Source organism: Volvox carteri (assembly GCF_000143455.1).
Source record: "Volvox carteri f. nagariensis unplaced genomic scaffold VOLCAscaffold_100, whole genome shotgun sequence".
Classification (NCBI taxonomy): Eukaryota; Viridiplantae; Chlorophyta; class Chlorophyceae; order Chlamydomonadales; family Volvocaceae; genus Volvox; species Volvox carteri.
This window is the reverse complement of record NW_003307643.1, coordinates 177,115-187,889: the sequence shown is the minus strand read 5'-3', so window position 1 is coordinate 187,889 and position 10,775 is coordinate 177,115. Positions and strand designations below refer to the sequence as shown.

Genomic DNA, 10,775 nt, shown 5'->3' with positions numbered 1-10,775 from the left:
TTTGCATCTTAAAATTATCATCTTGCATGCCTACCAATCAATTGCACCATTTTCCAGGCCACACATGACCGCAACTGGACGTGTTACTTGTTGCCTTGGAAATGCGTCCGCCGTCGCCTGCCCATCCATATGCTTTCATTGTCTGTCCATGCGATCACCTCTCACAGCTGTGAGGAAGGGAGCTATGTAAAGCTTAGTCTTTGTTATTGCAGGCTCCGAAGGCTTGCTGCACTCCTCAATTCTCGCTATTATACCCTGCTAGTCCATGGCCCCCCCGGCTTTTACGGACACACCCGCACTTGTGTGCGGAACTTGTAACTTGTAGCTAGTGTGGAGGAGTGCGTGTAGGTGCCGAACGTTCAAGACCCTCCCTTACCAAATCCATGGAAAGTAACGCTACCATTCAGCAACAGCAAGCCAACCCACGCCAGCGGATGCCACACTAAAATATTCATCACTTTCGGGCGCTACCTTGAGCCACTTGGCCACTGGACTTCATGAGCCAGTCTTGACCTCTTACCAGCTCCCACCCACTGTACAGGTGCGAACCACAGTAGCCGTACAGGTTTCCCTGGACAGGTCCACATCCACGGCAGCCATCCAATAAGCCCTGGACTGATCTGACCGCCACTGCGTCCGTACAGTACGACCAGTTTGGGACGAAGTCTGAAGGGACTCAGCTCCCCTTAAACACATCTCATCTTTACCTCCACTCCGCATCGTGGGTCGTCATCTCTTCAACGATGTGAGGAGTTATGTAGTTTGGTATATATCTTCAATCTTCAACATCAATGGCGAATAATTCCCACCCCCCACCCCTCACTTCCCCTGCCTGCTCCCCCTCCTCCCATCTCCTCTTTCACCAGCACGTGCACGCGCGTACGTGTATATACATATGTATGTCTGTATGTATGCATGTCTGTATGTGCGCACCTAGTAAAACTGGGCGTGTGTTGTACTTGCGTGCACTGATGTACCTGACCCCCTTCCACCCGACCCCACCCCGCCCGGGCTTTCCTTGCCAATGGGCCCTCTTCAGGTCTCCTGTTCGTCTGTCCGTCTGTCTGCCGGTCTCCCCACGTCCTTCCCCCTTTCCTCCGCCGCCTCTAGCTAACTACCTAACCACCTAAATCAGGTCTCCCAAACTAGCCGCTGCTGCCGCCGCGCTGAGATGCTCGTCCTGCCCGAAATAACCGCCGGCAACCGCCAACAAAACGTTTAATCGCGGCAGCACCGGGTCATCGGGATGCTCCAGGGTGGCCCTCCAGGCAGAGCACCGCCGAACCTATCGACGGGTGAACAATAAAGGCGGGGTGGGGGTGGAGATGACGGCAGGGTACGATGGTGGTGATGATGGTGAACGCGGTCGAAATGGTGGGAATGTAATGTCAAGTGGTGCAAAAGCCAAAGCACCAACTGCCTATACGCCCTAAAACCCAAGATCGGTGGGGAGGAGGTGGGAGACGGCAACCAACGTCACATGATGCCTTGTGTAGACCGATGCTGCAGATCGTAGGTCTAGCTAGCTTCCGTCGTACCCCCCCCCCTCCCGCCTCCCTCCCTCCTATCACCTCCCCGACATACTCCGCACCCATACCCGGCACCCACCAGCTCCCGCAGGGCAGCTGCCACGTCAGGAGGTACGGGACGCTCCAGTACGGCAGCCAGCGCAAAGAGCCACTGCGACCTGATGTACGACAGGCACGGTTGGGTGCTGAGCTGGCCCACGTGGCGCTGAATGAGACTGCCCACGGAAACCTGCGGCGGCGGTCCGGTGTGTGGATTGGTGCGGGTGTATAGTGGGTGTCTATAGTGGGTACATAGTGGGTGTATAGGTGGTGTGCGGATTGTGTGCGGAGTCACATGTTTTGCAAAGAGCAACGGTTCCAAACCCGACGACCAAAGCGGGCCGTACGTGTGTGTACGGGCTTAGCGCGATTGCACGTAGGGTTTGTACGCCATCGTGTGGCGTATTGGCGAGTGAGGTAGGTAAGTAGTTGTTAGTTAGGGCAGTTGCGGAAAGCAGCAGGTGATGGCAGCGGTGATGGTGGCGGCGGTGTTTCGTGGTAAGGAGGGCCTGAAGGGCCGAAGAGGTTCGGAGAGATACGGACCAGCGGCGGGGGGCCCCCCGGGGTGTACATGACATGCAAATGCCACCCGGATATGGGATCCAGAAGCAGTGAAGGAACCCGGGGTAAAGGAGAAAAAGAAGAAGAAAAAAAAGAAGAAGAGCAGCCCACACGAAAAGTGATGAGTATGCCAAGGTGTAGATATGCATGTGTGTATTTCCCCGCCCCCCCCCCCCGGCAGCACCTTGCCCACCTCCTTCCCCCCTCCCGCACACATCTCCATCTGCGCCTTGCCACCACCTCCACTCGGCATCTCGCGACTGAGGACTCGAGTTCCCACATACACATACATACATACATACACATATATACACAGGTACGTACCGCCACATGCACACACGCACGTATCAATCTGCAGCCTCAGTTTCCCCCCCCTTAATTCACCTGATCCAGTGCCAGCACCGTGCGCACCACAGGGCCACACAGCCGGTCGGTCTCCACCACCAAACCTGAACTCCCACCCCCACCCCCACCCCCTCCTACAACCCCCCCATGTCGCTGTGTCTGCTGCTGCTGCCCTTGCTGCTGTTCGTGCGGCAGGGAGGGTGGTGGCGGTGGTGGCGGTGGGCTTTCGGCACCGTTATCGCTTTTGTCACCCGTCACCACGGACTCGCAGCATGCCTGCTGCTGGTTTTCAAGTTGCTGCTGCTGCTGCTGTTGCTGGTGATCAAGTTGCTGCTGCTGCTCTTGCTGCCCTTGTTGTTGTTCTTGATGTTCGAGCGGTTGCCACTGCTCAAAGCACAACCGGTCCCAGGCGGCGGTGTTCTCCAGGGAGGGCAGCCGAGTGGAGGACAGCTCTGGGACAGCGCGGGACGAGGGGGACCCAGGAGTGGTTGTGGTAGTTAGGGTGGTTAGGTGGTGGTTAGAACGATTAGATGATGCCCCCGTTGCCGCGAGCCATTCATCGGTGGGGACCTTGGGACGCACGGGCCGCAAGTAAACCCAAACACACACGACTGCGATGCTTCCCTGAATGAGCTTCAAATTAACCGTAACCCTCTAAGAAACCAACGAACCGATCAACCGAAAACCGAACTACCCAACCGGGCTAAGGATTGCTCGTTATCTTGTGGCAACCCATGTGCTCTCCATCAGGCTATTCCAAAGGCAAAACAAAAACGAGGTAAATTAATTACGTTTCAAAAACTAGACAAACAGAACAAAGCAGGGCTCCTCCCGCCGCAGTCCGCGAGCAGTTGTATTTCCAATTCTCAAACCCCAACGCCAGCGAATACCACCGGCATCCATACCCCAATCCGCAACCTTACCCAACCAACTCCCCCCCGATCCGTACACCTTGCCGTACAACACACATACACATACACATACACACCCACACTCGCATACCCCAACCCGGTCCCTACACACCTTTAACGTGTTGCCGCTGCATGGTGCTGAGCGCCCGCCGCAGCCGACTGAAGTCCTGTGTGGGTGCGGGTGCGGGCGAGGAGGGGGAGAGAGTGCGCGCGCGCGCGTGTGTGTGTGTGTGTTTTCATGAGTTCTGCTGCGGGATGGCACTAGCACGAAGATGGCACACCAGTAACTGTGTGTATGTGTGTATTCGGGGGGGGGGGGGGTAGACGAACCACAGACGAGTGAAACTGATGACATCGGAGGTAGATGTATACTCCAGGAAACGGGGGGAAAGACGAACCACGAACGAGTGACGCTGCTGCCAGGGCAAGAGTGTACCAGACGTAGAACTGACACCGGGGGGAGGGGCCCTGCCGTGTCTGTTTTTGCGGGCGGGGGTGTCAAGAGTGGCGGCCAACGGAGCCCCCCGTTGAGGCTGGGAGGACACAAAAACAATCAAACCCTGACAAGACCGTACCAGCGACCAGAAAAAAGGAAAGAAGGAAGGAAGAAAGGAAGGAAAGGGGGCATTCTTTACTTGGTTTGAAAAACGCTTTCACCACTACTTTTATAACATCGGATATATCCCCTAGATAAAATCCCTTCTAGCATTAATTTCCACGACCACCCGAACCTGCAAGAAGGCAGCCAGCCAATTTGGGCAGGGTCGAGCCCACTCGGGACAAGAGCTGACGACGGGCGGAGGAACTCTGCTCCGCAGGAGGGAAGAGGCTGCACCGCCGCTAGGGCAGCAGCCTGCATGGCGTGACCCGCCGTTCTCAAGGCCTGTCGTTACTATGGCCGTCGAATCCTCTCCCCCTTCATGTCCTTGTTGCTGCTGTTGTTGGCGCTGCAGTACGGCTGGGTCAATGTCCTTGCGGGTGATTCGCGGGCATTGAGAGGCTTCGAATCGCACCCACCGCAGGTACTCCTCCGCAGTCTGGGGGGGCCCTGATAATAGGGGAAACGGGGCCAGATGCTTTTTGAGGTGGAGGGCCTTTGAGGCGGAAGACCGGCGTAAGGAGATGCGATAATAAGGGGGATTTGGGTTTGGATGAATGGGAGAGGCGGACTGGCTGCGGGTTGGAACGATGTGCAAAGAAGCGAAAAAGCGACTGAACTGGGCCCCAAGCAACCAGGCATCTTCACGGTTAAAATGATAGGAGGAAAGCGGCCTTAGAAGGTGCGGGGAAGCATGTGAAGAAGGAAGGCTAGGTGGAGCAACAGGGAGTGGAGAGTGGAGGGGGTGAGGAAGGCGGCAGGGGAGGCCTGCAGCGGGAATTATGGCGGGGCCGACCCATTGGCATTTACCCCGACAACCCCCGACCCGAGGACTCACCAGCGTCCATGTCTAGGGGACCGTCAGGAACAGGCAGCGCCTGGACGATGCCAAAATGCGTCCGATTGTAGTCCTCATCGTCCGATGTTGCCATCGCTTCGTCCTCGTCCTCATACTCGCCCTCATCGTCCTCGTCAAACTCCGCGTCGTCATCTGCAGCTGCGGCTATGATTAGATCGCCCATAACGTTAGGAATATCGACGGCATTGTGCTTGCCTCGTTGGGAACCCTGGTCTGCGGAACCGGGGTCATCCTCGTTTAGTACGTTACAACCGTCCCGTGCGGTCCTTGAGGCATCCATATGTTGCAGGTTGATGGCTTGCCACGTTCTGGGTTGTTAAAGTCCTTTCCGAAGTGTCGTCAAGCCCAACCTCTACATATGATACCTCACATGGGAATAACATGAAAACATGAAAGCTTCTGTTTGGTAGCAATAGTGCCTGGAATCAAGCGGTTGCGCTGGAACGACTCAAGGTTCAGTTCTTCCGTAGCCGGTTGTACACAGTTGGCCGACACCCCCGTCCTTACAAATTAGGACCGTCCGGTTATTGCGTTTACTATACTTAACACTGCTGCTTACAGAAGTTTTGGGGTTTATCGTTCGGGTCGGGGAATGCCCCCAAAACCTTTGCGCCAGCCGACGCGCAAGGAGGCGATAGCTTTGCCTCAGAACGCTCGCTTTAATTATTTGTCACAAGCTTCTCAGTTACTCGCATCAGATGGTTATCTGGATGCTGCTGCTTACTTCGGTTCCCAAGCTTTGAAGGTGCGTGCGATGCGTGCTCCGCCACCCTGCAATCGCCCGTTGGGTGAGATTGCTGGCGGAGCCGAGCTACGTAGCCCTTTCTTGATTCCATGAATCAATTACTAAACTGAGACGTGCGTGGATGGCTAAACCGGCCGCCATATTCCACCGTGTGCACCATATATGTTGTATTCTTATTCAGAGCCGTTCCCGGTCTATAGGCTGCTGGTTCACAAGGCGCAGCTGTCCCACGTCGCTCAGCGTTGCAGCACTGCGAGGTTTGTGGGGTCTTCCTGTCCCCAAGCTCATGTACAAGGTACGATGTCCAGCCGATGCGGTGTTGGCCGAAACACCGATCTGACTTGCCTGATCATGTTTAATTCCACATGGGGTTCGGTCACCGGAACCTCGTTCTGTTACATCTTGTTGTCAAGGTTCTTCGTGCCGGAGGTTCAATTGTTTACGACCACAGGGACGACGATGTTGGCTCTCCTTTTTTAACCTGGGTCGTTCTCCTCCCAAGCCTCGGATTTAAGGGTTAGGTTATCTCGGTTTTCTCGCTTGAAATACGTATGCACTTTCGGCTGATGGGTTTTGTCTCCAGATTCCACTCCATTTTTGGACCCTCCATCCCGTTACAGCACCGCGCTTTCGGTAAACGCCTGTCCTTACGCGGACACATTCCATGCACCCTAATGTGCTCCTCACTTTCCTCCACCTGTCCCTCCGTCTTTAACCCTTCTTTGCCGTTCGCGTCTGGGAACCCCAATAGATAGGGACAGCCGTGTTTCCGCGTTTACATATTTCATATCAGCTCCGCCTGGCTCTCCCCCCGCAGGGAGTAGCTACCAGTAATTCAAAGTCGTAAGTTTCTGCGCACCCCGCCGCGCGTTTATTATTATGCCTGCCTGCCCGCAGCATTGAGTGTGTGAATCTGAGCCGCCGCAACCAGCTCAGGGCAGCCGCAGCTGCCTCTTCCTCCGCGGCGCCGTATGTCCCATCTTCTGGGGGAGGCAAGGGCTCCATCAACGTAGTGGCGATTGTGCGGGCGTGCCGGGTAGGCTTGACTAGGACCCTGTGGGCTTGGAAGTTGAGCACTGCTTTTCAGCCGTCGCATTCCTATCCATGTACGGCATTGTTTGCCAGTCGGCAGGACTTTTAACTGCCGTGGTCGGTCTGTCCGCCTGTCTGTCCGTCGTCCTTCTTTTAATGATTCCCTTGTTGCCAGTTGGATCATTAACAACTATGCGAGCTCGTGTAAGTAGCATGTGCGGTTATAAACCGATAATTGCAGGGGTTTCAAAACCGTGATGCAGCCAACGGACTGTTGACACCTGCATTGGCTGTTGACACCTGCATTGACTGTTGACACCTGCATTGACTGTTGACACCTGCATTGACTGTTGACACCTGCATTGACTGTTGACACCTGCATTGACTGTTGACACCTGCATTGACTGTTGACACCTGCATTGACTGTTGACACTTGCATTGAAGGTTGACACCTGCATTGACGGTTGACACCTGCATTGGCTGTTGACACCTGCATTGGGTGCGCGAGCCGGAAATATGGCACATTCGTCAAATTACGCATGCACACTTGTCGCACCTTTGCCCGCGGATCAGATTATGGCCGCGGATCAATACACGGCTCCTCCGGTCGTTCCCCGACGAAACCTGACACGTTCCCTGCCTCAAGCTCCCAGGCCATCTTGGTTTTGTAGATGATATCAAACGGCGCTGCAAGCGCCATTCGTCCATTCCTTTGCCACCTGTGCGCTACAAAACCGTTACAATCTTATTCGGATATGTCCTCGCAGCTTCCAACTCCCCAAAAATGAAAGCTTTGAGCGTGCCGACATGAAAGGATTGCAGCACATTAAAGGTAGTGTCTGCTTTTCATGGCCGCAAGGGCGCGCGCGTGTCATTTGCCATTCCCATCATTCGCCATCATTTGCCATTCCCACAGCGTACCTCGTCGTTCCTCTCGTGCCCTCCCTTCTTTTCCCGCGTGCATTTGCAGGTCTGCGGCCATCGTAACTCGCAACCCTTCGCCGCAGCCCACGTGGCGCGTCAGGTGGCGGAAGCCGAGGCGAGGGCGCTTGAACAGTATAAGATGGAGCGACAGGAGCAGAAACAACCGGAGCAGCCCCAAGAGGCCTTGCTTTCAGACCAGCAGCAACAGCAACCTGAATCGCAACTGCTGCAGCAGCAACCGGAGTCGCAGCTTACGCAACTTCAAATGGAGAGACTTCAGCAACCGGAGGTGCAGGAGGAACTGCGGGGACCGGACACGGAGCAGGAGCAGGCCGATAATGGCAACCGAGAGATGAATGGAGCAGAGGCGGTGACCTCGAGTGACGAGCCTGCAGCCACCACAGCAGCCGCAGCCCCTGACGCAGCAGCCCCGGCAGACGAGACGCCGGCGGTCCCTTGTGGCTTTCAAGACGCTGCGGGCGGCATTGCAGAGGCTCTTACTGCTGCTGCAGACGCTCCGGCCGTTGCTCCTGCAGGGAAGGGCGCTACTGTGGCTGCGCCTGTATACATGGGCATCAAAATGGCTCAGGAAGGATGGCCCACGTCCGCCGATGGGCTTAAGGTTCCGCAGGAGGATGCGGGAAATGGAGCGACCGGCACCCGCAGGGACGAGTGGCTTGGTGGTGATCCCATCAAAGCGGCAGAAGCTGGCCACGCGATTGAGGCAGCGGCTGCTGCAACAGTTGCAGCTGTGGTGGCGGCTACGGCAACAGCAACTGGTGTAGATGCGTCACATCAAGCGGATGAGGTGATGGACACCGAAACTGCTGTAGACGCCGCATCAGCTCCCGCTGCCGATGCTGATGCTGCTTATGGGGTCGACAACGCAAATCGGCCTGGCGAAGCAGCGACTGTCGATGCCGCGAATGTTGATGCAGATGCTGGCATTATTGTGGCGGCGGCTGGCAACGCGCCTGAGCGAGCCGCGGGCACGGAGGGCGAGCCAGCGGTGGTCACACAGCCCCAGGTCGAGGACGACGTCAATGCTGCAGCGGCTACGGCGCAAGCGGAGGCGGACGTGGAGGGCATCTCCCGTTCGTCTGATGGCGCCGGCTCCACCCAGCCGGTTGTTAGCCCTCCTACCTCCGCAGCTCTGGAGGAAGGACCCGCGGTCGAGGAAGCTCCAGGAAACCAAATCCTGGAGGCGCTCGTTGTGGAGAAGGGCGAGCAGCAGCACCCGCACTCACAACAGCCTGTCGCATCGTCTGACGGCAACAACGTGGACGACCTGTTCGCGAGCGCGCCTCCTATCCTACCTTCACCCGAAGGAGGAGATGAAGGTGGTGTTGCGACCGAGGTAGTGGTAACGGACTCTGCCGGGGCCAGCCAGTGCTCTGGGCGCGATGATGACGCGCCGAAGGCGTGTGCGGCAGCACCCGCAGCAGCGCCTGTTGATGTGACCGAAGCCGTCGCGGCAAGCTTGTTGGCAGAGAACGCCAGCACGGAAGGCATGGCGGGTGAGGTCGGGGGGCCGCCAGCAGTGGCGGAGTCGTCAGATGGCATGGCAGTTACGGATGCTGGTGTGGTTGACGGCGGGGAGGAGCAGCAGTCGTCGTCGTCAGAGGAAGAGGAGGACGACGAAGCTCCAAGAGGGCAACCGGGGGAGCTGGAGGCAGCGAGTGGTGGGCAGGAAGAGGAGCTGGCCACGGTGACGGAGAAGGAGAAGCCAGCTGCGGAGGCGGCGATGGTGCTGAACGAGCTGGAGAATGCGGTTGCGGCGTTTGGCATCGCCGCAAGGGATGCTAATGCCCCACCTGGAAAGGCTACTGCAGCCTCCGTTGCTGGCGCTGCTGATGACGCAGCCGGCGTTGCTGGCGATGTCGTTGCCGCTGGAGCTGGTGATATCCCTGCATCTTCGTCAGGCGATGCCGCTGAGGCTGCTGACAATGTGGACCGTGGAACTGAGGAACAGTCGCAGCAAGTGGTGATGATTGCTTCAAATGGAGCAGAGGAAGACGTAGGCACGGATGAGGATGTGGAACGAAGCAACGAGGCGCTGGGTGAGGAGGAGGAGGAAGAGAGTGCGGACGAGGACGAGTTGGAGAGCGACGCGGAGGTGGTAGCCGCAGAGGGGATGACAGCAGGGCTGACTGGAGCGCCCACAGCGGCAACGGCGGTGGCTGAGAAGGAGGCAGAGATTGTTAATTTGGTGAGCGAGGATGGTGAGGAGGCAGCTGTGGAGATGAAGGAGGGTGGCACAGCGACAACAGCTGCACCAGCACGGAGGGCAGCACCGCCGCAGCAGGTACTGGCAGCGGAGGCTCCGCAGGCAGTGGCAGCGGCAGAAGCTCCTTTGAAGCAGCAACAGCCAGCGGCGGCAGTGGCGGCGGCGGCGGCGGCGGCTCCGCCGTTGCCAGAGTCCGCAACGGCTGACCTTGAATCGCAGCGGCCGTGCGGAACGGTCGATGCAGGTGGTCAGGAGGAGGAAAACGAGGAGGAGGAGGACGAGGAGGAGGAGGAAGGGGAGGACCCGCTGAGCTGGAATGCAGCGTTTGGCGTTTCGTCCGAGGAGGATGAGAGTGAGGGAGGAGTTGATTCTGACGAGGAGGACGACGGCGAGGAAGAGCAGGAGCAGCAGCAGGCGGCATTGCCAGCTGCGATTGTTTCCAAGGCAACTAGCGCTGTACCTCAGCCCAAGCCAGCCGCACTGCTGAAACCTATTGCAGTGAAGCTGGCACCGGCCTCTGCCGCCAAGACGTCAGCGGCTGCCGCCGCCGCCGCGGAGGTGGCTGCAGGTGACGCAGCTGCCGCTGCCGTCGACAGTAACACATGCGGCACTGCCTCCTTCGAGGCCGCTGCGGCGCCGTCCACTGTGAAGAGGCGGCGGGTGCAACTACAGGAGCCGGAACCGCAACCCGCTGCACTGCATGTCCTTCTCGGCCAGGTGGCACATGAGCCGCGACCCCACGAGCTGGCGCCACCAGTGCAGGAGAGTACGGAGCTGACGGCGAAGAAGAAGGAGAAGACGAAACTGGGCCAGCGGTCTGCTGGTAGAACGCTGCAGCAGGAGCAGCAGGGCGGGGCGCTGGGAACGGGAGCGGCAGGCGGCAGGACGGCAGCATGCATTGGTGAGGATGGCATTGCGGTGGCAGCGGTAGTGGCTGTGCCAGCTTGCGTCCGAGGCAGAGCCGACAGAAGTGCTCCCGTGCTGTCCGAGAGTGGCACGGCGGTC

General features: G+C 57.9%; 2 protein-coding genes across 2 annotated transcripts; one reads left to right on the top strand and one right to left on the bottom strand.

Annotated features, from left to right (window-relative positions):
- Window positions 1–1,126: 1,126 nt before the first annotated feature.
- VOLCADRAFT_99965 (uncharacterized protein) lies at window positions 1,127–5,122 on the bottom strand (the record flags this gene model as incomplete). Its single annotated transcript, XM_002958615.1, has 6 exons — window positions 1,127–1,285; window positions 1,609–1,758; window positions 2,514–2,926; window positions 3,498–3,552; window positions 4,117–4,433; window positions 4,822–5,122. 6 exons carry the CDS (start codon window positions 5,120–5,122, stop codon window positions 1,127–1,129), a joined length of 1,395 nt encoding a protein of 464 aa, XP_002958661.1.
- Window positions 5,123–5,873: 751 nt separating this feature from the next.
- VOLCADRAFT_99964 (uncharacterized protein) lies at window positions 5,874–8,900 on the top strand (the record flags this gene model as incomplete). Its single annotated transcript, XM_002958631.1, has 4 exons — window positions 5,874–5,882; window positions 6,405–6,430; window positions 6,485–6,623; window positions 7,590–8,900. Coding segments are annotated over 4 exons (1,485 nt in total), but the record flags the coding sequence as incomplete, so codon positions are not given.
- Window positions 8,901–10,775: the final 1,875 nt, after the last annotated feature.